Below are 27,500 nucleotides of genomic sequence, written 5' to 3'. Positions count from 1 at the left end.
AGTCAGCCTTCTGGACAGCAGACTGGCAGTTCCAGAGCCCTCCTGCCACCACGATCTGTGATGGTGTGAAGCGTTGTGAGTCAGTGAGGTTGCTGAGATTGAGACGTCTATGACTGTGTCGAGGAGATCTGTGGGATATGTGGACAGGAATTGCGAAGCACATTTCAGATGCTTGATTTGTGGATGTATGAGATAAAGGATTGAGATAATATGAGAATTTACTTTGAATCAGGATATGAGGTTATCTGAAGTGCCCTGAATCTCACACACACACATGTATCCAGACAACAACCTTGTTAGATCCACCATGTAAATCTAACTTTGGCCAATTTTAACCTTTGACAAAAGTTTGTGAAGTCCTGTAGGTGAGATGTAGACGAACTGATTGAGAACACTACCAAAACTCCTCCAGATGTTGATTAGGAGTCGTCCTAATTTAACTCAGTTCAATAAGTGCTGAGCCCGCCCCTCAATTCACACCTAAGGTCAGGGCGAAACTACACCTGTAGTGAGTAATTACCGCTACCAAGCAACTAACAACTAGATTTAGACAACAAGCCTTGAATTTCAGTGTCTAAGACAAAAGTAAGTAAACTCAGAGCCTACCTTAACCAACCAGATGATAATCCAACAAAACAAACCAACGCACACTACCATCATCCCTACACCCCAAATTAGGAACCAAGACCCAATGCTAGCAAACCACAGCAGACTACCACAATCAAGTGAATAACCTGAAAGGCTGCTGGATGCAGCACTACAGACGATCACAACTGTGACCATCGCTGAGACCAGCCAGCGGATATACGCCACAGCAGCAGTGATGTACACACGGTACTTCACAAGATGATCATCGAGGAGGAGGTTGGAGGCCAAGATAAGGGCAACACAGAGAGAAGTCATCCCACAGAAATGCAGAAAGGTGTGAAGTGGCGTGGAGTGACTACAAGAAAAGCTTGTGAATCGATGCCCCACACATGGATCCTGCAATGCTTGAAGCTGTATAACATCAACAGGACTTCATCAAGAAGGGGCTGTGGAAGACGACCCTAGAGGCCTAGATGCCCGGTCCTGAACCCCCTCAGTGAGATCATCGCCAAGAGTGGCTATGGAAACCGGCTGCAGAATGGAGCTACCATTTGCGCTGGATAAGTGTGGTCGGATGGTTACAAGGAAGCTAGAACAGAGGGCAGCTAAACGTACTTTGCAATACAACAAAGAGAAGCCACTGACATCAAGACAAGGAAACTCCCAAACAACCAAGATCCTGGAGTACACCAGGATGATGGCCCCAAGTGATGAAGTGCTTGGTGAGTACCTCAGACTGCAGAAACCTGAGGAGGAACAGAAACCATGATGGGAGGAAAATATACCACCGGCAGACTGCGGAAGTGGCGAATATGGAGAAATCCAACCCATGGATGGAAAAGGCTGAATTGAAAGACAGCATGGAGCGTGGTAGCACAAGAACAAGCTCTGAATACAAGATCAGTAGAGGCTGGGATCTACTACACCAGGCGGGACCCCAGATGCAGGCCGTGCAAAGATGCCCCCAAGACAATCCAGCACATAACAGCAAGATGTTAGCAGGCAGAGTGTATATGGAACGCCATATCCAAGTGGCTGGCACAGTGTACAGAAACATCTCTGCTAAATACGTGCTGGAAGTTTCAATGTCAAAGTAGGATACACCCCCGAAGGTGGTGCAGAATGATAGACTAAGATACAGTGGGACTTGGAGATACAGACAGACCAAAATGGTTATGGCTAACCAACCAGACATAGTAGTGATGGATAAACAGCAGAAGAGAGCCGTAGTGACGGATGTAGCAATCCCGAGCGATAGCAGCATCAGGAACAAGAAACACGAAAAGCTCAAGAAATACCAAGGACTGAGAGAGTTAGAAAAGATGTGGAAGGTGTAGGGAACAGCACAAGCTCCAATTACTACAAACTTGGAGAATGGCTCCAACAGATCCCAGGAACAATATCTGAGATCTCGGTCCAGAGGAGTGATGTCCTGGGAACAGCTAAGACACTATGCAGGACCCTCTTCCCAGACCTCTGGAAGACAACCCAAGCTTGAAAGAACACAAACACCCTGGAGTGTATACACACAGAGTTTTCACAGAAACGGGATGTTTTGCATAGAGGTCAGCTGTGCAAGCAAAGTGCGTCTGAATCAGTAGTATGAATTTATATATGAAAAAATAAATGTATAAATCATAACATTCATTCCATGCGTTTCTAAAGTTCCAAAAGTGTAGATGAGTTATTTTCTTTGAGTTTCCCAATTTCAGTTCTACCATAGCAACAAATGGTGATGCAAACATATGTCATTAATGCAGTGTCCATAAGTATTAAAATGCCTCGCCACTGGAAATGACAAATCCTTCATTCCGATCAGCGACCTTCTCTTGGTTTCTCTGATAAAAAGCCGTTTACATCTCTTACAAGTAATACAGTAGACAACTCCTGCAGTGATGTATGACAATTGATCCTTTTGTACCAGTTATTTTAGTGGCTGTGTTAATAAATGTACATGTGGCACATCTAGAGCGGTTGCAGGCTACAGTTCCACAGTTATCTGACTGGTCAGTTATCTCTCTCTTGACGAGCATGTCTTTGATGTTTTTACCTCATCTGTAGGAGATTAGTGGAGGATCCTTAAAAAGGGATGCAGTCTCTGCATCAGTCTGAAGGTTTCTGAAGTTTTTAAAACTGTTGTAAAATATCAGCACCAATGGAATTCTTGTAGCCTTAACAGCAGATTGTTTATAGGTCAGTGCGTCCACTCTCTGAACAGGTACAACATGAGCAAAGCCATCATCTACCACTCCACAGTTTTGAAAATGCACACATTTCCATCATTTTCTGAATAAAGTTTTCATTCTCACTGCAAAAGCACTTAGCAGAGTCTTAGCAGAGAAGAAAGAAAACAATAGCTGGAGCTCTACAAACATGCCAGAAATGTCATCACTACATCTCAAACACTAAGAGTATAGGTATGGTCTATTGTTCAGAACTGTTTCTCACCGAGTCCAACAAAGAGGTTAGCATTGAATAACAAAGAGGTTAGCGTAGAACGGTCCCGTTACTAACTCCTCTAATTTATTGGGAAGTGGGGTTGGAACCCAGGCTCAGCCATCATTCGGCCCCTGCTGGAGCTGAGAGGGTTCAGGGTCTTGCTCGAGGGCTCAGCAGTGGCAGCATGGCAGAACCAGGACTCAAACCCACAACCTTCTGACAGTCCAAAGTTCTCTCCACTAGGCTACCATTGTACCTGGAGCTCGTCTCAGGTCTTGCAACAAGAAAATGTTTTAAAGCACTCCAATGCAAGAAAGCAAGTGGCAGGGTAGTGTTGGTTCTTTCAGGCACTCAAGGACTTGTAGGAAGTGAGAGGAGTCTTTAACATGTGTGGGTAAGGACAGAACAATTGGTTGAATAATGTCATCCAGAAACTGGGATATCATTACTGTTGGGCAGGAACAAGCATATACAATAGGACTTCCAGGATTGCTTTCCTTGGGGATTTTAGGGAGAAGACAGAAATGGCAGCAGCAGTAATATTCTGTGAAAGATCAGAAAGGTTTCTGCTGAAATGTCGTGATTACCAGTGGACTGAATGGAGGCCCGTAACTGTGGAGTGATGCCAGAGCTGTTCTGTCTTTTAAAACTAGTAGATTACCTTTCTTGTAACGGCCCTTTCGCGAAACGACAACAGCTCCACCCTCAACAGCTGCCGTGATGTCACTCCTTTTGTTTAAATGTTTAAGCACACAGTATTCTTCCTTTGGTAGATTTTAGAAGGTTTACTGAATTTTATGTTATTAGAAATTAAGACTGAATTTGTTAAATGCATGTAGAAATGCAATGTGTTTAAATACAAGTATAAACTGAGCAGGTTGCTTCACAGTTCACTACTACGTAGTTCCGAGTGTGTGAATGAAAAGAGATCCCGGTTTGTCTGTAATAATAAAGGAAGTGGAAGCTGATGCGGACGTTCCCAGTGCCAAGGCCTTGACGGCCGCCTGGTGGTCAGAGGGTTGTAACTGCAGTTCTCCATCTGACGCCTGCATGTCCGGCGTTGCAGGTGAACAGCCGAAGCATCGAGGGCATGCGACACTCGCAGGTGGTGGCGATCATAAGGGGAGGGGGAAACCAGACGCAGCTGCTGGTGGTCGACCCGGAAACGGATGCACTCTTCAAGAGACTCGGCATCATGCCCACTGCTGCGCATCTTACAGGTACAGTGCAGAAGATACAGATACTACTTCTAACGAATTTCAGAGTTTTTGGTTTTTACTATTTTCTCAATTCTCTTACAGAGGACTGTGTGGATGGACCACTTATGGAGAATTCAGTCTCTAACTATCCAGTTCTGCAAGACAGTTCTGCGTCTCCCTCACCAATGCCTGATCCTTCCCCAGTCTCCCTGCCAACCTTAAACGTCACACTGACAGATCGACCAATCACAAACGGCTCTCTGAAGCACCAGAGCCGTAGAAGCTCCTTCTCTAATTCCATCTTATCAGAGATGAGCATGGAGGTAAGCATCACCAACACTTGCAATAAGGTCTGTGTGTGTGTCTGTGTGTGTGTCTGTGTGTGTGTCTGTGTGTGTGTCTGTGTGTGTGTGTGTTTCTGTAATAAACCCGTTGGAACATCATGCAGTCATGCTCCACATTTCTTGCTTGCTGACCTTCTTTCTGTGGCTGTGTGTAAAAGCCTCTTGCCCCCTTCAGCTAATGTTTGACCAGCATACTGGCCACATGAACCAAAGTAGCTGAACAGGGACATGGCATAAACTAAGTACACAGTAACTGACAGTCTGTACAGAGTAGGTGAGGCATAAATTGAGGATGCAGAGTGGAGAAGGGAAGGAGCAGAAATGATGGAGTGGCTTCATGACTTCTTGAACGTTTAGGAAGACTCTGATGAGTAATGGATCAACAAACACAACCCAACTTGAGATCTGTAATTGGTAGAAATGTGTTTGGAATATTACAAAGATTCATATCTCAGTTTATTCTGTCTCAGACTTTTGGATGCCTGCCACATCATGCTTAAGACTCCCAACTAGCAGTGAGGCCAATGAGCTCGCACTCGTGTGTTTAAGATGGCTTTTCCTCCATAAGGGGGAGCCGTTGCACTCGGGCTGCACTCGGGCTGCACTGCGGCGCAAGTGTGCTTCTTCCCATAAATGACACTGTGTGCCTTAGTAGGAGACGCTGCAGCTTCGTCAATGCATCTGATGTGTCCCCTTGGCAGATGTTCAGTTCGGGCTACAACAAGCGCCACAGTGCCCCCGCTGGCAGGGATGAGGTAAAAGCACAGCGAGTCGCAGACCCAGCGTGGGAGTACGGTCTGTACCTCAGCCCGACGGCAGCCGAGGCCAGGCAAAAGGCCAGGGCAAAGAGGGGGAACAAGAGAGCACCCCCTATGGACTGGAGCAAGAAGCACGAGATCTTCAGTAACTTCTGAAGAGCTCAGAGCACAAGACCAATTCTGAAAGTTAACAGAAACCAACGTACACACATTCCATGAACCCGGCACTTCTGTCAAATACTGAGGAATGGATATGTAGGATATGTAGGATATATGTAGGATATGTAGGATATGTAGGATATATGTAGGATATATTGCATGTAGGATACATGCAAGAGGACCCAGGGGCTGTATGAATGAAAGAACAAGCAGTGGTTGATTCATTTTTCTCTGAATAGAAAGAGAGAGAGAGAATGTTATGATGCTTTTTCCAAGGTGGTCCTATTTCCGAAATGGTCCATGGGCTCCCACATGGGCTGGTTCACAATACATGAACTATGCAGAATGAGGAAAAGAGTTTCTTTGTGTGTTTATATAAAATTAAACAGAGAGGATAATTTTGAGTGTCCTGTAACTCGGGAGGACACAATTCCCTTTCCTGCTCAGGAGAAATGCCTTTGGAATAAAGAATATTTATTCCTTCTTCAGTAAGAGTCCTACGACCAAATACTCCCATTGTTCCTTAGACAGACAGTTTAGTCCATTTTAATATATTAATTGCATTCTTACACAATACAGTCAACAATCCACATCAGATAAACAAAAATGATTTGCTCATGTCATTGTGATGTTTAAATTCAGCCTTTATTACAGAAGTGGTGTGGCTTATTGTCAGGACAATACCACACATAATGCAAAGACTAGTAATGTGATATCCACAAACACAAAGCACTTTATAGGACCATTTCCTGTATGACATTATTCTAATTTTATGCATATTCAAAATATTTTAAGTATGTAGACATAACTGACTTAATATGCTGTTTAATATGCTGCTTGTATGAAATATCTAATTTATCTGCCATTTACCTTTATTGTAATGTCGCAGTGTGCTCAACATGTGCTTCAGTGTATTTCACCAGCTAAACGGAATGATGAAACAAAAATCAAAGATTTCAAAGTTTTTATATGAATCTCAGGTTTGCAACACTAACTATGAAACAGCGATATTCTTATTTCTAAATGAAACTTGTAGCTTAGAAAGACCTAAAGCAAACACATTCAGTAGGCTACAAATCAATTACGAATCGTACAATAATATAAAACGTCAGTATACCGTTTTTCTGTGGAAATTAGAAATGTTCTCATTTTTAACTGGAATTGTTGAAGCCTCTACAACGCTAGTGCTGTTAATAGGCTGTCGGGTGTTTTTCACTGTGTCCCTGTTTCGCGCGTCTTCTGAATAAACGCAAACACCGGGAAGCTTTTGCAGCGCGACGCGTGCCTTCTGTTCCGCGCGCGGAGCGACGGTAGCGGGTCCGTCGGCACGTCGCAAAGTGCAACTGCATGGTTTCTTCACACATGCAGCCACAGTTCCCCTTTCCGCCGCTAGAGGGAACTGGTTTGCATGAAGTGGGGACGCCCGTGTGTCTGACGCGGCATCTCTCATGTGTTTGATTTTGATGGAGTTTACTTAGCGTTCCTCTTTTCTTTCAGTAACTTTCAGTAACCCTCAGTTGGTAGGTAACAAGTAACCCCTTTGTCGGGTGAAAACACAGGCTAATTCGTTTATTTTGATTGCATACGAAAAAGTAAGTTAAATGACAAAGGACTGTATACGAAACTCTTCCTGTATTTGTTTCAGCGTTTTGCGAAGCACAGAGAACTCGTAGCACACCCGGAGGGAGGGCAAGTGGCAACTAAGGAGCGACCGTTTGCATATCGATCATGAAACTACCAGTAGTTTCAAGCCGTGTCAAGTTCATGTTTCCGTTCTGTATCGTGCCACTCAAAAGAAAAAAAAAATCAGATATAGAAAAAAGATCACGTGGGGCGAATCATTTTCAAACAGCTGCAGGGGAAAATCTGCATGACGGGAGCACACGTGTACATTTATAAAATTAAATGTTCAATGTTTGCTTTCCCTACACCCACCGCACTGTTAGAAACACACACACACCCCTGCTCTTACTCTTGAACCTTCTCCTCTTAACCCCTCCTCCACCTCCCTTTTGTTTTCTCTACCCTAGCCGCATTGCCACAAGACCCGACATTACGCGGGACCACACACTGCTTCTTAGTGAGTCTCTCTGTGATCGCACATACACCCACACACCCAGGCCTCTGCTCTCCAGATTCTGAAAACCTTGGTGGGGGTGTGAATAAAAACGCTGTTGAGGTTGTCGTGCGGTTCCTGAATGGTGGAACCCGTTGTCATACGGTTTACTGCAGTAGGTGTTTTAGTTTCATGTCTATCTGCTTGACTTTGTCTTTTTTTTTTATTGCCATGTCCTCTGGAAGAGTGCAGCATGTTAAAAGCAAAAAAAGTACCATGGTGGAAACACGTTTTGTGTTCGTGTGCGGGGAAATGCTATAGTGCAGCCAAAACACAAAAACGTCACTTTACCGGCGTGAGCGGTAAACGGCGTTCCCGAAAGCATCGTAAAACAAAGCTCCTTTCTAAACGATAAAGTGAACACTAAATTGTCACACTCCGTCATCGAAGATGGTCTTAACGTCTGCTTTAGGGAACCGGACCCCAGAACCGCATCCTAACCGGGCTTTACCGCACGCTCCGTTAAACCAAGCCTCCTACTGGAATGATGAAATGTGATTTATTGAAAACATAAAGCACTTTAAAACATCTTTCATTCCTCTTCGCCATTCACATCTGAAAGCAGTGGCCAGACCGTCCCTGGCACTGCTGAGAAAGGTTGTCACGGCTTCAACAAACCCTTCAGTTTAAAGACAGGAAAATGTAGCCATTATTCAAAATAGCAGTAAAATAAAAGCAATTATTTTGTGATCAAAAAACCTTTAAATAATTACAGAGGCTTGGTAGAAAACCATTTATTTAATTTAACCGTTTAATTTTTTCTGTCTAGGAAAAGTTGTTTTTTTGAAAGCTGACGTCTTTAATTAAGGATCTCGTACAGATGGCGATGTCCGTGCGGCCAACCTGGCTTCTCCCTTCCGTTTTGTCTCTCTCATTCCTTCCTTCCTTCATTCATTCATTCATTCAAATGTTACAGTCCCCAACAGAACACGTCGTCACGTCTTCTGAGACACAACCATGACAAACGGTAAGTCCAGCAGTTGTATTTAATTGGTAAATTGATCATTAAATCCTTATACAAAAAACGAAATAAATAAAAGTAAAAAACAAAAATGGGGAGGAAGTGCACGATGAAAATCAGATTTAAATTGTCTTTTTTTCTGTCATGAATGTGTGAGGGGGACAATAGCAGTAGCAGCAAAACAATAAAAAAGTAATGTTGTAAAACAATTTGAAAGAACCATGGTGTGTTGCAGGAGAGGATTAATGCACTACATACCAAATATCAACATGGCAGAAATCATTATCCATATTAAACACACACACACACACACACACACACACACACACACACACACACACACACACGCACACACGCATTCACAAATACTCATAAGCGTGCTCACACATACACGTTGGTCACAGTTTACAGGTCAATAGGGGTCCAGGAGTCAAGTGTAATGTACCTTAAAACATTTAACTTAGTAACAACACACTGAGCGCGCGCACACACAGTGCACAAAAATAACAAAGATGACAAGATTGCAGAAAAAAAAACAAACAAACAAAAAAAAACAGAACACACTTACACACACACACACACACACACACAACCACAGTCGCGCGCACACACAGTCATGTCATGATCAGTATGCTATATTGTCTGCATTTCATTCTAACGGCTGTTAAGTGTTTGGACTAGATGTTCAATCTGCAGTGTGCTCCATGAGCCACTGAGCGAGCCCTGGAGGAATCTGACTAGCTACAGCGCACCACAGGACAGAAAAACGAGTCACGCACACAAGAAAGTGGTCGCGCCAGAGACGAAGCGCCGTGAAGCTTGGGAACTGTCCAGTACTAAACCCCGTCTGAAGAGAAAACTGCAAAGAACGGAGGACTGGGCGTCAACTCGTTCTCATCCTCGCCGTTGTTCTCATGTTCGTTGTGTTTTGATTAACTTTATTAAAAAACAAACAAACAAAAAAAAAACCCCCCACTAGTCATTTCTATAGTCTCAGTGTTTTAGGTCTGATTATGCTATCGCTAGAACAGCGCCATCTGCAGTCTGTTCATAGTTATTGCGAGCATGTGCGCGAGCGTTTGTTTCTGATGCCTGGGATGGACTTAACTTTAAAAAGATGTTTACACATTGCTGTCTAGTGCCACTCCCTAACGTATCTTAGTAATGTCAGGTGTTCCGTCTGGAACCTCATTTACAACATCTACCTCCCTCCCGCTTTCTCTGTAACTTCACTATCCCTCTCTTTAGCTTTCAGTCATCCTAAAAAAAAGTCTTTTTTTTAGGTTTATTTTCCCATGATTGGGTGCATTCCACAGTTAACTAGAGGAGTCCCCTCCCCCCCTCCCTCCCTCCCTCCCACCCTCATGGACACACACAGGGCGTGGGGTCTGTCCGTCAGGCGGAGCGGCCAATCGTGTCCCTCTCCCCCACGATCAGGGCAGTGCAATACACAGATGGATGAGTTTCCCCCCGGTAACCCTCCTAAAAGATTCAACTGGGGAGAAAAGAAAGATGTAGGACATTTTTACACCTACAGGAACAGATCTGACAGTCATGTGGAGAGCTTTCCAGTACAGGTTGGCAAGCTCACCATTCACCTCGTGACACGTTAGAGGTCGTCGTCGTAACTCACCTGACAGCGCATGGGCGTGCAGTGTGGGCGGAGGGAGGGGCGGGGCTACACCCCATAGCATGCAGAGAGGCGGTCCTTTAGGATGGGCGGGAACTGCTCTGAGAACTGCTGCCAATTCTCCTCCCCTACCTGGTCTTTGAAACCGTGTAGGATCTACACGTGTGCGCACAGAAAACGCAATCATCCCTTAGAAAAGTGCCTACAAGCATATGTGAGCTACTTCAAGAAGTTGTGTGGTGTAACTTTTGGTTTTATTAAATGCAATAATAAATCAGTAGTTATGGCTTTTGAATAACAATTAAATAAAATTGAGAAAGCTTGCATTTGTAGTGCCAATGTTAAATATTCAAATCTAAGAACCAAACTACAGTAATACAAAACTATAAACAAAAAGCAACAAGTGCATGTGCCCGTGTCAGTAACCCATCTGACCTTGTAGAACATGTCTCTCAGGTCATCTTTAGGGTTGACCCAGGAGGCCACCGCATCACAGAAGAAGATGAAGTCCTGAGAAGGAACGACAGAATGAAGGACTGAACGAGAGGGAGGGAGGGAGGAACACTGGTTTTACATACCTGGACCACACCTCCAGGATTTACACCAATCATCACACAGATGCCTCTGAAGGCAGAGTCTTTCTCCTCGTTATCTCGGATGTTGCGTAACGATGTGCACCTGCACACACACACACACACACACACACACACACACACACACACACACACACACACACACACACACACACACACACCATTATATATCTAATGGCAGAAGCGCAGGTTCTTGGTATCCATGGCATGTCAATCAAGCTGATGCAGCAAAAGGTTTCCAAGGAAACGGACCAGGGCCGGATAAACTGCTGCAGCATAGGAGCCACTTCCTGTGGACACACGTAGCCCAGCCGACCAATCGTGATAGCTGGGGATCAAAAAAGGAGGAGGGGGAAAAAAGAAAGAATGGGTTCATGACCTCATATGAACCAGTGACCTTTCAACTATTAGCGAAAACTTTATCCACACACAAAAACAAGCCATGTTTGCAGTCACACAATATTTACCACTCCCTCCTTAAGCTGCTTCGCAGTCGCACAAAGCAAGTGAAAATAAAAACTGGCCGTGTTAGGAAACAGAGCTCAGAAGAGATTTCAGCCACAGCAGGGGCAAGGTGAAAGGTGAAAGGTTGAGTACCAGTGTTCTCCAGCAGGGTTTTGGGAGTGTTTGGTCTATTAATGATCTCCACCAGGTGAGGAAGAACCAGAGCCACATAGGGCTGCATCTCCACTCCTGAGAGAGAGACAGAACAAAAGGACGATAGAAGGGTGAATATTTATAGGCTTCACGCACTCCACAAACACTGAAAATAGGAAAAACGCTGGCAGCAGAGGGGTCCTGTTAATTCAGAGTCGGCAGAGGGGTCCTCTCACCCATCTGCATGCAGATCTCTCCGATGGCCCACGTTGCATTGTTACACACAGAGATAAACTCAGGATTGAGGTTCGTCCCCAAGATTGGCATAAACTCCGCTACACACACACACACACACACACACACACACACACACACACACACACACACACACACACACACACACACACACACACACGTTTAAGGAAGGGATTGACCAGCATCCAAAAATACATGACATATTTAGTACACCCCGGCCACTAGGTGTCAGTATAACAGCTGTTTCATAACGAAGCATCAATGCAAAAATGACCATGCACCTTAAAAAACATACTTATAGGTATGTGCATTAAATATTTCAAACGAGCACTTATGTCCAGTTCTTATGAGAGTACACCCTGCTTGTGAGCAGAAGGAGGATACGTGTTTTGTTCTTACCAATGCAGGGTTTGACGTGCGGGAAACAGGCCTTGGTCAGGTCTCCCAGCAGAGCAAAGGAGCTCTGTCTCACCTCTGGCATCGTGTCCTGTAAACACACACAACTTACAAATGTATTTACGGTTATGGCAATTAAGTCATAAGTCAAATATACACAGCGTTAACAGCAGCTTTGTTACGCCCTATCCAGTGAATACTATAGGTGGTGAGAGTTTATTGTTCATATGTAGAGGGGGATGAGGACAGACCTGAATACCATGTCACACAAACCAAGATGACCACAGGCAGAGCTCCAACTAGGACACCGTACATACACACACACAGCTGGTTAGAGCTCCCTCAGTTACCTGCATGCACTGGAAGAGGAGTGTCATGATGTTGCTGCGTGCCACCAGTTGGTCCACGTGAACCCCCAGACCCTCAGCCAGCCCACTGAGCAGATCCAGCGCCACGATCATGAAGTCCTTGTCAGGGGCCTCGTACTGGTCTGGCTGCTGGCTGTACATCTACACTCGCGCGCACACACATACACATTAATCACTGTAAAGCATTCTAGTTACTTGTGTGCACGTGCGTGCGCGTGTGTGTCCTTACCATGGCCTGAGCGAGGGTTTTCTGCACCAGTGTGACGCAGCGTTGATACACTGGCTCACAGTAGGGCAAGAAGCCACTCTGCAGAGCCGTGGCAACAGATGACAAACACTAGAAACAGGGAAACCGGGAGAGAACATTCATAAGCCCTTCCATCACAAGACATACAGCAATCACTCATGCACGCACGCACACACACACACACACACTCACACACGCACACACGCACTCACGCACACACGCACTCGCGCACTCACGCACGCGCACGCACACGCACACGCGCACACACACGCACACGCGCACACACACGCACACGCGCACACACACGCACACGCGCACACACACGCACACGCGCACACACACGCACACACACACACGTTCCTCAGAGCAGAGAGGAAATGAACCCTGGGCTCTTTGATCTGATGCTTCAGCTCCACACACTTCCCCTTCCCGGCCGCCGCCCTCCCGTCTCCATAGAGACGCTAAACCCAAGAACTGCTTTCAACACACCATGCAGGACCGTTTACGCAACAGTGACCTCTGACCATCGGTGTTGTACACATATGTGAGGACCGTAGTGACAGATGTGGCGATCCAAAGCGATAGCAGTACCGGGACCAGGAACACCAAGTGCTGACAGAAGAGCTAGAAAAGATGTGGAGGGTGAAGGCAACAGCGGTTCCCATGGTGATCGGAGCACTGGGGGCTGTGACCCCCAAACCGGGAGAGCGGCACCAACAGATCCCAGGAACAACATCAGAGCTCTCAGTCCAGAAGAGTGCAGTCCTGGGAACAGCCAAGATACGACCCAGGACCCGCAATCTCCCAGAGCTCAGGAAGAGAACCCCACCCAGAAGAGGGAGAGTGGAAAATTTTTATTTTTTTTTTAAACGGGAAATGAATTCTGCAACTGTGCACTATGTAGATGCAGTAGCTAAACCGCACCCACAGGAAGATTAGTGGCTAGTCCCAGCAGTACCTGACCTGTGCTGCACTCACCCCAATAGGCCAAAGTGAGAACTGCACTTTAGGAGGAAGTGCTTTCGTAATGGTTTGGGAAAAGTGTGCCTGTGCGTTTAACTGGTAGAACCAAAGTGACATTTTGTTAAATGATCTCTCTTTAGATTTGAAATGGTATGTGCATTGTAGAGTGAAAAGCTTTTTTTTTTTAATGTCTAATTGAGACTTGCATATATATATATATATATATATATATATATATATATATATAAAATAATAAATAAATAAAAGAATTATTGTGCAATATGTTCAGCCACAATAAACCAAAAACACACATCAGGGGTCATATGTTGTAGACATATTAAACAAACAATTCAACTAAACTGGATGAACACGACTGTTCACATCCAGCAACACGGCGGGCCAGACCACCTCACCTCCAGCAGGGGGAACAGGTCTTTGTCCTCATCCTTCAGCTCGTTCCATTTCTGGATCAGGGGGGGCATCAGCTTCTGGATGTATTCCTACAACACGGAGAACGCAGGAAGAAATCAAGAAAAAAATATATATACTCCAGTCATTGCAGTAAACTCTCAGTAAAGCAGCGTCCAGGAGGGAGCACTGAATGGCAGGACAGCTGCACCATGGCCTTGGCCAGGCCTGAGCGTTCCTGACAAAACTCAACGAGACAGACATCAAGAACGAACAGAAACACCACCATCTCAATACCCCCGCTCTGTTCAGAAGGTCAACGGGGTCATTAAGATGTTACGTTAATAAATATATTTACACCCTAGTTTTAGCACACACCCTGGTTGCCATACATGGTGAATCTACACACACCTTCGCACAGGAAGTCTTCCACCCAGCCACTCACCCTTTATGACATGCCTTGCAATACGGGTGGCTCAGTGGTTGAAGGCACTCCACTAGTAATCAGAAGGTTGCCAGTTCAAGCCCCACCACTGTAAAGCCACTGAGCAAGACCGGGCGTTAACTAACTCGCTCGAGTTGTGTTCAGGCAGAATTGTAAATGGCCTTGGATAAAACCCGTAAGCTAAATGCCACAAATGTAAATTCTACAGGTGAATTCCTGAGGCGACGTTAGCCCTAAGGCGACTACACACACACACCCACACCTACAAGGCTATTTGTTCGCATACCCTTTGTGACATCAGCACTGAAAAGGCAAACACTTCACGAGCGCGGTGGGAGCTGGGACCGTTACCGGTTGGTTGAGATGGTGGCCCACGGAGTCGGCCAGCGTGCCGATGGCGTCGTAGAGGATGAGCAGGTTCTTGTGCTGGTACTTTCCGAAGGCGAACACCAGCGTGTCCAGGATGAAGCTGAGGTAAGGAACAAGCTCGGTACACGCCTCCTCCTCCAGAGTGGCGAACGCACTGGCAGCGGAACGCACAACACACACACGTGAGCTAGCCGCTTTGGCCGGTTCTCCTTCAGATGTCCTTGTGCACGGTTATGACTAACAAACGTATTAAATGGTAAATCTAGTCATTGACTAGCTCAGGTACATCAACTGTTTAAACACACACACACCTGCAGGCGGCCTCCTGTACCCTCTTGTTGCCGTCCAGGATGCGTTTGAGCAACTCCGTCATAAGGGGTTTGAGGTGGGCGTCCGGCGGCTGGCTCACCACCCAGTGGGCGTAGCGGCTCAGCGTCCAGCAGGCGATGGAGCGCACCAGGGCTTTCTTGTCACACAGACACTGGATGAGGTGGGGAACCAGCTCCGGCAGGTAAGGCACCATGCCCTGCATGCAGCCTGAGAGAGGGAGGGAGGGACAATAGAGTGTGTGAGTGAAGAGAAAGTTCCACTATAACTAACTAACACACTGATGGACTAAATATAAGCAACTTATTATAACTGATTTATAACTGTGTTATTATAACACACAATTCAAGCAACTTATTATAACTGAATTATAACTGTGTTATTATAACACACACAATTCAAGCAACTTATTCTAACTGAATTATAACCGTGTTATTATAACACACACACACCCTCAGCAATAGCCCCCAGCACCAGGATGCCCGACTCCTTGATGACCCAGTCGGGGTGGAACAGAAGCCCCTTCAGCAGAGGAAGCAGGTGGGGCAGCAGGTCGTCACGGAACACGTTAGCCAGGACGTCCAGCGCCGCCGCAGAGCACTTCCCTACACACACACACACACACACACACACACACACACACACACACACACACACACACACACACACACACACACACACACACACACACACAATTCTCTTGCTTTTAATAGCTCTTATTTTACGTGCATTTTATGTCAAGGTGCTCTTTAATATTTCCTGTGTGGACTGTGTCTTCTTGTCTTGTAGAGTATTTGTAAGCGTTTCTGTGAAGCACCATGAGACCTGCTCTACAGAAGCCTGATCTAAATAAAGACGCGTTTAGTCCTCCATCTTCCCCTTCCCTGCACGACGTACGAGCTCCAGTCCACTGGTCTGGAAACTCACGCAGGTTCCAGTCGGACAGCGCGTCGTCGTCGTCGTCCTCGTCCTCGTCCATGTCCTCGCCTTCCTCGCCCTGGCCACCCTCGTGCTGCAGGGTGACGGTGCGGGACTTGTGGAAGCGCGGCTTAATGTCCTGCTCGCTGTCCGGGACGTTGTCGTCCTCCTCCACGTCGCCCTGCAGGACGGTCAAAAGCAAAGGAGGAGAAAGTGAAATGAAAAGGGAGAGAGAGAGAGAGAGAGAGAGAGAGAGAGAGACGGAGGACAAAAGAAAGAGACGAGAGAGCCCCACCCACCTTCAGCAGAATGATGTCAATCTCAGAATACTTCATCCCATTCACCAGGATGGGTATAAGCCTAGCAGGAGAACACGCACGCATGCATGCACGCACACACACACACACACACACACACACACACACACACACACACACACACACACACACGCGTTTCATGCTGCTACAGTTCAGTTCTTTTGTTAAAGAGGCTTTGGGGTTTTGTTTTGTTTTTTTTACTGTACTCACATTTTAGGCTTATATTTATTTAGAATTATACTTGGTGTTTTCTTTTTACCTTTTTATATATTAATACTTTGTTTTCTTATATGCTTGATTTGCACAAAGATTGTAAATAAATGGATAAAAAATAAAATCAACACCTGTGTAAGTACCTTTTGTTTATATATATGAGTATAAAAATAATAGCTTGTTTATTTTATAAACCATTGATTTAGAATTCTTCTAAAAACATGCTATATGATGGGTCATTTCAATATGAGATTTTGGTCATATCACACAGCCCTAATACAGGCATACAGACTAATGACATACAACTTAGAAGTTCCGTTTATTCGGAATGGACCGTACCACCATGCAGCAGGAAGGAGGAGGTACTCACTGGACCAGGTGTCCTGACAGAGCTTCTTTACAGATGGGCTGCTCCGCCAGCGTGAGCCAGAACTCGCACGCTTCCAGAGCCACATTCTCATCCAGGTCCTGCGTGCGCTGCAGCATGTACTGAGGGTGAGGAGACACACAGACAACAGCGTCACCTGGACACGCCCGTCTAACTAAACACTCAAAGAGGAACTTTACTTCCAACACAGTTCAAGGTACCAAAGGACAATGCACAAGAAAATAAACAATATACAAACTAAATAGCTGTGTGTGTGTGTGTTTCTCACCTGGATAATGCTGTGCATGTGTGGAATGAGGCGGTCTATGCGGACCTCCAGGAGCATCACCAGCGCCCTGCACACGTTCTTCCTCACCTCAGAGTCTTCATCGCCCGCCAAAGCAAACAAAGCCTGAGAGACAGAGACATTTCCCTTTTACATTCCTTTTTCTCATTTTCCCTGAAAATGCTTCATCTAAACAATACTAAAGCTAACAACGCATGCATTAGCCACATTAGCATTGGCAGAAAACTGGCAGCAGGGTGGTTAGCCACATTAGCATTGGCAGGCTACTGGCAGCAGGGTGGTTAGCCACATTAGCATTGGCAGGTTACTGGCAGCAGGGTGGTTAGCCACATTAGCATCAGCTGGCTAACCGGCAGCGGGGTGGTTAGCCACATTAGCACCAACAGGCTAACTGGCAGCCATGGAGCTACCACATACTTCCAGCAGTGCAGGGTGGTGTAGGTAGGTAGGTGGTGTAGTTAAAAGGTGGTGTAAAGGGGATGTTACCTCTATGAAGGTGTCAATGTTGTCCATGAGAGCCTGAGCACGACCTATGATGAACTGATTGACACATGCTATAGCATGAGACCTGTGCAAGAGGACACAGAGGGATAGAAACATTCACACTAAGGTTTGTTTATTTGTTTCTACTAAAAAGAGCATCAACACCACGTTCACACAACACTGTTGAGAAACCGACTGCAAGAGGGTAGAGAAAAGGAAAGAGATAAACACGAGAGAGAGAGAGAGCACGCGCGAGAGAGGCCGACCTGATCTTGGGGCTGCAGTGCTTAAAGAACTGCAGGAACTTGGGGATCATGATGTTGAGGGGTCGATTGAGGGCGTCGCTGTCCAACAGTTCTGACGAGTCCTCGCAGATCTTCTGCAAAGCGCCAAATGACCCCTACAAACACACACACACACACCTCCATCAATTCATCACTAATTTCACACTCAATCATCCACACTCCAGACTGGAGATAAATAAAGTATTAGTAAAACCAAACAGAGCGTTACCTCACAGGTGTTGTAGTCCTCAGAGTTCAGCAGGTTGCAGAGCTGAGGTAGTAGCTCAGGCCATGTCTGTAACTCCCCTTTAGATGCTATAGTGGTGATCAGAATACCTGCACGCGCACACACACACACACACACACACACACACACACACACCTCCCTACATGAGCTATGAGAAAGTATGACATAATGCCAAGACTGAATTCCAGCCTCTTGATTTCAGCCCCTAAGTCAGAACCTCACCCCCTCACACTGCCCTACACCCCCACCATCCTCAGCCTCCTTCATCCCCTCAGCAAAGCCCCTCCCCTCTCACCAATGGTGGCACGGATAAGGGGTGAGGGGTCCCCAATGTTGTTCAGACACTCCTGCTTGATGAAGTCGGCCACGGCTGGTGGGAAGTTCTGATAGTGGGCCTTCACGTTGTTCTTCAAAATCAGACCACTGAGAGAGCGGGTGGGCTCATCTAGAGAGGGTGGGGGGGATGAAGAGAAAAGCAAATGGGAAGCACAAAAGAGAAGAGAGAAAGAGAGAGAGAGACAGGAAAGAAGGAAGAGAGAAGCAGAATTGGGTTGGGGGATCAATATATCTAACATCGAATTGCAATGGGTCGTCTTCTTGTAACATCAGAGTCTAAATGAAGACTTGCCTTCAGACTTGAGACTTGTGAGAACAAAGATCAGGTAATTGTTGAAGTCAGGATACTGATTGAGTTGCTCCAGTTTCTAGATGGATCTGCTAAGGACATTACTACCACAAACTAAACAAATACAGCCAACAGAAGTAACACAGAGACCAGATATGATGCAGAGCAGATGGCCGTAATGCAGAACAAACAAACAACTCCGTGAACATGTATAAACGTGCGTCTTTTCACGCGTGTCCTCCAAGGATACCTCTTGCACGGCTCTTTGCGTGGCCGTGTCCGGAGACTGCGAATCCTTCAACAGCAGCAGCACCTGCTGAAGACTCTGCTCGTCGGGCTGCCACTCCATCCTGCGCTCACGCCCGGCGGACAACGGCAAACGGCACCGCGCGCACCACGCAACGGAGACGAGGACACGCACGCGCCCACCAAAAAAACAAACAAACAAACAAAAACACACACACACAACCAGACACAGGGAAACAGACAAAGGACGAATGAGTGCGCTAGACGGATACTCTACCCGAAATTAGCAAGACTGCGATGCCACAGGCACACGAACTAAGATGCAGTTAGATACTGGTGCTACAGCCGAACTGGGCGACGGCGTAGTCGAAAACACACTCAAAGCAAAAACCAGAGTCGGTTATCTGAGCAAGAAAAGACTGTGAAAGCGGGTGGAATCGTTAGGCTACTTCTTGGCAAGGAGGTTGTGGCCATAAATTCACCCAGTTGGCTACGATTGTCTGAGTTATAACCCCGCGTAGCTAATCTGGCTAACTAACTACAAAACCTGCCGTTCATCTGCACGCGATTTATAGCTAAATGAAGCAAGCCGAACCTTTTCTAGCTCTGGAGGATCAACTAAACGTCTGATGAATTCAACGCAAAACGTTCGCGGACGGTAATATCTGACCCAGTTAAGGGTTTTTCTCCGCCTCAGCCGGCTGCGTTAGCCTAGCTGAGCTAAAGCCAGCAGAGTGGCGTTAGCCGGTTAGCTCCAGTCCGCATATCGCAGCACCGAGCCACACAAATGTCGAGTTTATGGGGTGGTGGTCTGCTCAGGGACATGCCTGACCCGACCGCTGTTTGCGTGCTGTAACACCAGGTTTATTCGGGCGGGTGATTTAAATCAGGACGCGAGTGTCCCCTGGCCGTGGGTGCCGGAGGGCCCGGACGGGCCTGCTGCACGCTGGCTGGCGGATACCTGCTTAGGTTGAGCTAGACGTGAGGTTTACGGGGCCGCAATGTGCCAAAAAAACGGTCCGACGCCGAGTTAATGACATAACTAGAAACATGAACGACACGGACACAGAAGAAACATTCACACGTTTTGAGTGCCAGCGCCTTTGCTCCCCACCTCTAGCGAGCTAGCCACGGCTAACGCGCTAGCTAGACGTTGAAAGTACCGCCAAAGCGCGTTTACCTGGTGTCTCCAATGCGCTAATTATCTTTCTTCTGTTCGCGGATCGCTTCGTCCTATCAGCAGGTATCGGTTACGATTCCGATTCAGTGTCTTTAAAATTCGGGGTCCCTTTGTGCTCGTTTCAAGTCTCCTTTAATCTGCGAGGTTGTTATTCGGTCACCGGCGCCTCGTCTCTCTCTCTCTTTTTTTTTTTTTTTTTTTTTTTTACTACTGCGACTGGAGTGCATGGCACACGTCGTAATCGCTTCCGTGAGCCCGCTCGGCTTCCGTACGCGACGCGCTAGCGTCTGCGTGGCCAATCACCGACGAGCGTCTGAATGAAAAAAAAAAGTGGCCGTGAGGATTTTTTAGACGCGAATGGATTTTCCAGAACAATATACCCACGTAACTAAAGATATACCGTAATGTACTGAAACTCACACCATGTGTGACTCTCACGTTGAGTGGATGCGGAATAAAGCGGGAAGACTGAAGTTCGCGGTCTTCTCCAGCAGATGGAGACAAGCGTATAATAACAGGACGCGTGATGGCGGGATTACAAATTAGTCATCTCGGGGTGGAGGTGGAGTTACTCGGCTGTTCTTTTTCGGTAACTATGATTAGTGCGATATTTCACTGCATTGGCTAGAGGGCTTGACTATGTTTAAACAGAATGTTTACAGTGAACCTGTATATAAAAGGTTCTGCTCCAGAAAGCCAACAAAATATGTATGTTGCGCTTTCTGAATCATAAACCGACGTTTTAGACTGACAGTCGGCGTCAGACTATGCATCCTATTGCAACCCTTCTAAAACTCAAACATATCTGTGACTTTCACTAGCATACAGTCCGGCATTCAGCTGTCATATTAGCGTTGAAATTAAAAGTTATTTTCAAAGACAGGGTATTCAAGTCACGTGACAACCCAGTGTATTGCAAAAACGGAGACTTTACTTCAATCAGACACAACCAGGATGGTGCATGATAACACAAAAGAAAAACACATCCTTATTAAGAGGTGTGTAACTACATACACCACACAGCACATTCAGAGCAGTCCCAAACTGCCTTACCCACACCAAACATGCAGACGACAAAGCCCCCCCCCTCTTCCTCGGCAGAGGGAGCTGGTCTCCCTCTTCCTCAGCAGAGGGAGCTGATCTCAGTCTTGCTACAGCCCCACTTGCAGCAGGCGTTAGACAAGCCCACCACCACGTCCCGGCCCTTGCGGTCCGACGTGCGCAGGGCCTCTAGCACCTCGTCCGAGATGAGCGAGCGTGCCGGCCGGCTGAACGCGGGGCTCTCCATGGCCTCGCTGGCCCAGAGGGGAGCTGCGTTGGTGCGATCGTTGTAGGAAAGCCCAAAGACAGGGTTGGAGACCCAGACGTCGGAGACCTCGTCATCAGGAGTAAAGAGGATATCACCGGCCAGATCCCCTGTGAAGACAGATGGGTTTTAAGCATTATAATTTATAAAATAAATAAATAAATAAATAAAAGGAAAAACCTCAGTCATTGCCAAGTATGGAAAAAAAAGAATGTGTTTGGTCCAACAACTTTGAGAGAGAGAGAGAGTTTGCACTGGCACTCGTTCTTTGAGCTGCAACACATTTGGAAACTCACTGTAGATTAGCCATCTAAACCAAAATTGAATACCACTTACTTTCACACACACCTGCCTTACCTGCCACACCCACAGACCTCCTCCAGCGCGATCCTCCGCAGGTGAAGATGATGGCACGGATGAACTCCCTCCCGCAGAGCTTGACGCCATAGATCGGGTGGCCCTCACTGGCCTGTGCACCACTCGCCAGCGCCACCAGCAGGCCAAGGCTCAGCATTGCCTCCTTATACATGACGGTGCAGAGATGCTAACCAAAGGTGAGCTGAACGTGTAAGATCAGCGAAGTGTGGAAAATGTTCAAGAATATTCTCCAATCAGACGGCACAGGTGAAGAGGAATGGAAGGTGTGGGCATGTCCCTACTAATTCGGTTTGTTTTTGTTTTCTTCTGCTTTCCTCTTGGATTAGCGATGCTCCCGTGTTTCCCAGCTTCCCAGGGTTCCTTTTATATTCCCCCGGCACACTCCCATGACCTATTCGTCCCCAGTGTTGGTCCGATGGCAGGGACAGATAGCCTAGGAGACCTTTAGCTGGACAAAAGAGCTGTCCCTGACCTGGTGTAATTAACCTGAGCACTGCGTTCCTGGCTGTGGCATGGGGAACAGCCTAATCTCATTGTTCATGACCTTTCGGACACCACACGCACACGTGGGCGCACAAACTAAGAAACACATGCTCATACACGCACGCAGACTTCCTTTACCAATATAACGCAAGTGTCAATTCTAACAGTGATGCTGGATGCTCAGTGCGACTACTTTAAATAAAGGCACCATTACTGCTACCATATCAGATCAAATATTAAGCTTTTTCATTGAGGTTTTCCAGTGTCAGTGTAGCAAAAGCTGTGAACCCAGATATTCCAGGTGGCAAGCATTCCTCTCCTTCAGAGGTGATGGTCTCCTTTACAATGCCCTGCCCTTCAGGGGGTGACTGTCGCTGACGTCTCTTTACAGAGGTCACTGTCTCTGTCACACTGTTCCTGTGTGAGGGTTCGTGTGATCAAGGGTACATTCTCACTGCACACAGGCAGAAGGCCGTGACCACCAGACCAGTGAACCAACTCTCTAACAATAGCAAACAGAACACACAAATTACTGTTAAAATCAAAATAATGAAAACCGACTAACTTCTTGACTTAAACTCATTGTTTATAGTTGTAGAGTTGTAGCAGTGCACCTCATATCTAGCTGCTCCCAGTTCTGATGGCAGTGCCATTGAGCAGAACCAGCGTCGACTAAAACTTCAAAGTAACCAGGTGTGCTCATTAAAAAAAAAGAAGCTATAACTTACATGTAGTAGCCTGCAGTCTGGCAAATAAAAGGTGGATTCATCATTTACACAAAAAGACTACAAGAAGAGTATACATGACAGTGGATATCACGGATGCAATATTTCTATCTGGGTTAGTTGACCGGCTCTGACATTTCAGCACAAAGATAAGAAAATAACACAAAATGGGAAATGGGATGAAGTGTGTGTGTGTGTGTGTGTGTGTGTGTGTGTGTGTGTGTGTGTGTGTGTTTGTGTGTGTTTGTGTGTGTTTGTGTCATGCCTCAATGAAGCAGCTATACCTTCTTATCAGTTTCCCCCCAGAGCTTCTAATGTGTGAAACAACAAAGCTTTTGGAAACTGATGTAGTAATTCGACATTCAGGGAGGCACTGGTACGGCATCATAACGCGGACTGGGAGATAAATTTTCACCGTTATCGTACTGATGTACTGCGCAATGAATACTGGAAGATTCATGAGTGTAATTGAAAATGACATACGACCATATCAGTAAATTGAAATACCGTCGTCTTCCAGCAAGTTCACCCATATTCATGCGTTCGTGCTTGCATAAAGTTTAAACTACTTGCACTAAAAGTGTATAGGCTGTTCTTTTTTTTCTACAAAACTCTTTAGATATTATTTACCAATTTATGCAATATAAACACGTGTATTTTAGAAGAACATATAGAAGAACACGTTCGATTAATTAAATGTTACCAGTTGTTGGGAGAACAAGGGCTGCATTTCTCTTGCGTAATGACCAAAGATGATAGACAAGCGCCCGTCACGAATGAGACCACAGGGCAATAACCGACACTTACATTATCCAATGATGGGAAGACAAACCTGCCCTCCTGGCCCAAGTCGCACCAATCATTTTTAAGACGAGGGCGGGAGCCCGACGGGTGGGTAGCAACAGTTGCCCCGGTGAGGACGAAGCGCCATAGTCACGGTAGTCCTGGCGACAAGAACCAAGCAACGGGAATCAACAACAACAATCTGATCCATTAAGAAAAAAACTCAGCTCCAAACTAAGAAAACCCAACAAGAACCAAAAGGTGAAAATTACAGTTTTATTTTATGCAGACCGTCGTGCTTTTGAAAACAAACTATTGAGTATCTGTGTCGCAATTTCTTCCAGTGCAGCGCTTTAACGCAGGAGCTAGGCGGAGGTAACGCGATCCTCTCCACGGCGGAGAGCTAGCTGTCTTTCCAAACGCACACGGTTGTTATGACGATGGCAAATATGTGATAGTGGCACAAAATGGCGGGTGTTGTAACAGGAGAGTGTTGTACTTTTACTTGTTGGCTTTTTTGGTAGGCTAACCGCCCTGTCAAAGCAGAGTTCAACTGGCTCGATTACTTAAAGGGGAAGAGATCACATGTTTCAGGATCGCATGTCAAATGGCGACTTCTGCCATAGAAATCCTCCGTGTCGCAATCATTTTGTACTTTCTTCAGAAGAGTTTTATTCGCGCACAGAAGTGTGAAATCCGGACACTTGGTAGTTCAAGCGATCGGAAACGTACTTGAAAAGCCTTCAAAAGTTTTCGCAAACGTGGGCAAAAGTCGTCGAAGGCTCTAAGGTCGCCAGCCCAGCGCTCACGGGGCTGTCAGTAAGGGAGTGGAGGGGCGGGGCCTCCGTGGGTGGGCGTGGCAGCGAAAAGTTAAAACCGTGATTCTTTACCTATTCAGCGTAATCATTGCTGCCTTTAACAGTAAGTCCTAAACGGATCTGTGTCCAGCTATGTTTTAGCTGCTTCTCCAAAACAATTGCAGATAATCTTAGACTCCGTTCAGTTTCCAGGATACCGTCGCAAGCCCGGGCATGTACGCGCTGCCGCTGTGCGCCCTGTTCATTGTAGGGGCGCCTTTGAAAACCAGTTCAGCCAGTTTCGGAGGACGTATCGATATGGTAGCGTAACACCACTGTAACCTACGACAAAGCAGGGCTGCTGGCGTTACGTACCCTGGCGTGGACAGCTTTATCACAGCACATGACAAATCCGGCCAAGAATCACGGTTCATTTACTAACTTTTAAAATGAACAGCTTAAAAACTTCTGTTTGTGTCTGGTTTTATGTCTGTTCATCTTGAGTATTGGTGTTGAGTATTGGTGAAATTGGTGAGATTGTAAATAAAACACTGAGCATGTTTTTAATTAGGCTGACTGGTCAGGTATGTATATGGTGCCAATGTTATTATTCTTACCGATTATATGGCCTTGTTTCATTATTGTCAGTTTTAATGTGAAGTTTCCTCTTATCTTTTTTACACTCGCCCTTCATACACACATCCACACTGTGTTAAGGTTATTGTATTGTTCACATACCCTATTGAAGTCCTACTGTGGCTGTTAAACAGGAAATAACTTTCCATGTGTTTCTGCAAGACACCAGACATACTTCCTGTTCTACCACCACACACATGTGCACACACACACACAAAGCCTTGCATTCTGTACCTATCTGCGATCAGACCCAAATAAACATGCGTGCTTCGATGTTTCTTGAGTAAGTAAAAGTATGACCTGAATTAGTGCAGTGTTTCCTGTTCATGACTTTTTTTTCTATCAGCCTTCCTGTTAGCACAGGGTGGGGCAAACCTCTGAGCTCCGCCCCCTTACCTAAAGCCACTTAGGTTAGACCTCACATGCGACCAGGCAGTCTGCCCCACAGAAATCTATGTTTCTGTACTAATTATGTTTTGTACTAATTACGTTATTATGTTCAGTTAATCCTGCTCTTCCAGGCCAGACGGACTAGCGAGTGAAATCCATTTCCAGTGCAGCTCCCAGTAAAATGTGTGTCTTTGGGATAGGTGCACGTGCAGCTGGGCTTTCAAACTTTGATTCTATGAAAACGTAAATTAGATTTTATAGCTCGGCTCACATAAATTAGGACATTCCCATTGACGCATGAATCATGAATGAACTCGGTTAAAACGGGCATTAAGTTAGGATACACTGACATTAACTGAGGGAAAACTCAGAGGTACTCTGCAGTTCCTCACGGTTCACGGAGCTAGCTGTTTGTGTCTAAAAACCTACCCTTACTCCAGGGTCCGTGAAGGACGCTTCTCTGGTGCCTCATCACCAGCCTGATCTGCGTCAGTATCCTCACTGGTTGGTTTGTATAGCTATGACTCTATGGTTCCAGTTCTCCTTTTCTGAGCACAGAACTGAGGGGCCAGTTCATTTGTTTTGTGGTTTGGTGTTTGAGCAGTGTTGTATATTTGACTGTCTGACACTCAGGTTTATTATCATATTAGTATTTGTGATCTGTTCCCTGGGTCTTTTAATAGTAAGAACTGGTTGGTCTTTTGTTCTCCTCAAGACCTGTTCATGTGGCCATGCTGTCTTGAGTGGAAAAATTGCAATGCTGGAGAAAATTAAGAAAAAAATCATTCTTTGTCAAGCTCATACTAAGTATCAGTACCAATCAGATTAGAACTGTAACGTTGTTTGCTGGACATTCACTGTCAACACAGTAATACTATTATACATTATTATTCTATTCATTTAAATATTTTTTAAAAATACAAGAATCCCAGATCGGGGGTGTGGTGTGACTGTCCACTCACACTGATAAAGAGACCCAGTTCTTTGTTCTTCATGTCACACTGTACTGCTGCTGTTCTTCATGGGTTAAAACCCTGTTGTTGTTGTTTTGTGCAGGAGCTCAGCATTAGTCGTCATGGCGACTTCAGGCTATGCAGAGGAGCTGCAACCCTCCCAGCCTCAAGGGGGCAGCATAACTCCTGCCGCAAAACCGGGCCAGCAGAAAGTCCCACCCAGTGACACCCCCCAGTTCATTCCTGAAATCCAGAGTTCTTCTAGCTCCTCCTCCTCCCAGACAGGCCCAGCCTCTAGTGCTAGACAGGCAACGCCTCCGGTGAGTCAGAAGAAGGCTGTTTTGGCCACACCTCCACAGGTGACCATGTCGTCTGCACAGTATGTTGTCTCTGAGATTCAGAGCTCCGCCTCGCAGACCAGCAATGGCCAGAACACGCCACAGTACATAGTTGTCACGGTTACAGGTGAGATACGTCGAACACACACTGGTTCTTATCGTGCCACAGTGACACTGTGATGCTCCACTATATTCTTCAGTTGAGCGCTTCGTCATACTGGCAGTGGTCCTAAACTGCTGTGTGTGTGTCTGTGTGTGTGTGTTTGTGTGTGAGAGACCATGTGGTTTAAATGTGCTGTGCTGTAGCATGTTTATTTTGGGGTCTTTCTATTAGCAGAGAGACCTAGCAAGTGTCTCACATT

The 27,500-nt window shown here is 46.1% G+C and overlaps 4 protein-coding genes across 5 annotated transcripts in view; 2 read left to right on the top strand and 2 right to left on the bottom strand.

Annotated features, from left to right (window-relative positions):
• The window catches only part of LOC113591343 (Na(+)/H(+) exchange regulatory cofactor NHE-RF2), a 15,764-nt gene extending 9,034 nt beyond the window's left edge, over window positions 1-6,730 (top strand). The window contains exons 5-7 of the mRNA XM_035534600.1: window positions 4,094-4,247; window positions 4,329-4,549; window positions 5,272-6,730. Coding sequence (XP_035390493.1) covers window positions 4,094-4,247; window positions 4,329-4,549; window positions 5,272-5,484 — 588 coding nt within the window. The 3' untranslated portion in view covers window positions 5,485-6,730. The remainder of the gene's footprint in view (window positions 1-4,093; window positions 4,248-4,328; window positions 4,550-5,271) is intronic.
• Window positions 6,731-9,932: 3,202 nt separating this feature from the next.
• On the bottom strand, window positions 9,933-20,531 carry LOC113591346 (transportin-2). The gene is made up of 25 exons (XM_027031816.2): window positions 20,350-20,531; window positions 19,174-19,273; window positions 18,927-19,002; window positions 18,594-18,743; window positions 18,281-18,387; window positions 18,034-18,167; window positions 17,771-17,852; window positions 17,267-17,389; window positions 16,981-17,099; window positions 16,380-16,440; window positions 16,090-16,261; window positions 15,615-15,767; window positions 15,147-15,372; window positions 14,818-14,989; window positions 14,027-14,113; window positions 12,633-12,740; window positions 12,386-12,544; window positions 12,039-12,126; window positions 11,621-11,719; window positions 11,385-11,480; window positions 11,040-11,115; window positions 10,773-10,872; window positions 10,630-10,704; window positions 10,198-10,350; window positions 9,933-10,059 (listed from the first exon to the last, which is right to left on the bottom strand). The coding sequence occupies exons 2-24, from the start codon at window positions 19,270-19,272 to the stop codon at window positions 10,243-10,245; spliced, it is 2,670 nt and encodes an 889-aa protein (XP_026887617.2). The 5' UTR covers window position 19,273; window positions 20,350-20,531; the 3' UTR covers window positions 9,933-10,059; window positions 10,198-10,242.
• Window positions 20,532-21,128: 597 nt separating this feature from the next.
• Window positions 21,129-24,135, bottom strand: rln3b (relaxin 3b). The gene is made up of 3 exons (XM_027031810.2): window positions 24,049-24,135; window positions 22,013-23,018; window positions 21,129-21,765 (listed from the first exon to the last, which is right to left on the bottom strand). The coding sequence occupies exons 2-3, from the start codon at window positions 22,182-22,184 to the stop codon at window positions 21,473-21,475; spliced, it is 465 nt and encodes a 154-aa protein (XP_026887611.2). The 5' UTR covers window positions 22,185-23,018; window positions 24,049-24,135; the 3' UTR covers window positions 21,129-21,472.
• Window positions 24,136-24,155: 20 nt separating this feature from the next.
• rfx1b (regulatory factor X, 1b (influences HLA class II expression)) overlaps window positions 24,156-27,500 on the top strand; it is an 11,016-nt gene continuing 7,671 nt past the window's right edge. For both annotated transcript variants that reach the window (XM_035534930.1, XM_035534929.1), the window contains exons 1-2: window positions 24,156-24,285; window positions 26,904-27,265. In XM_035534930.1, the coding sequence (XP_035390823.1) occupies window positions 26,923-27,265 (343 nt within the window). In that variant the 5' untranslated portion in view covers window positions 24,156-24,285; window positions 26,904-26,922. The remainder of the gene's footprint in view (window positions 24,286-26,903; window positions 27,266-27,500) is intronic.

This window comes from Electrophorus electricus, chromosome 16, assembly GCF_013358815.1.
Source record: "Electrophorus electricus isolate fEleEle1 chromosome 16, fEleEle1.pri, whole genome shotgun sequence".
Taxonomy (NCBI): domain Eukaryota; kingdom Metazoa; phylum Chordata; class Actinopteri; order Gymnotiformes; family Gymnotidae; genus Electrophorus; species Electrophorus electricus.
This window is presented reverse-complemented; position numbering and strand designations above follow the sequence as displayed.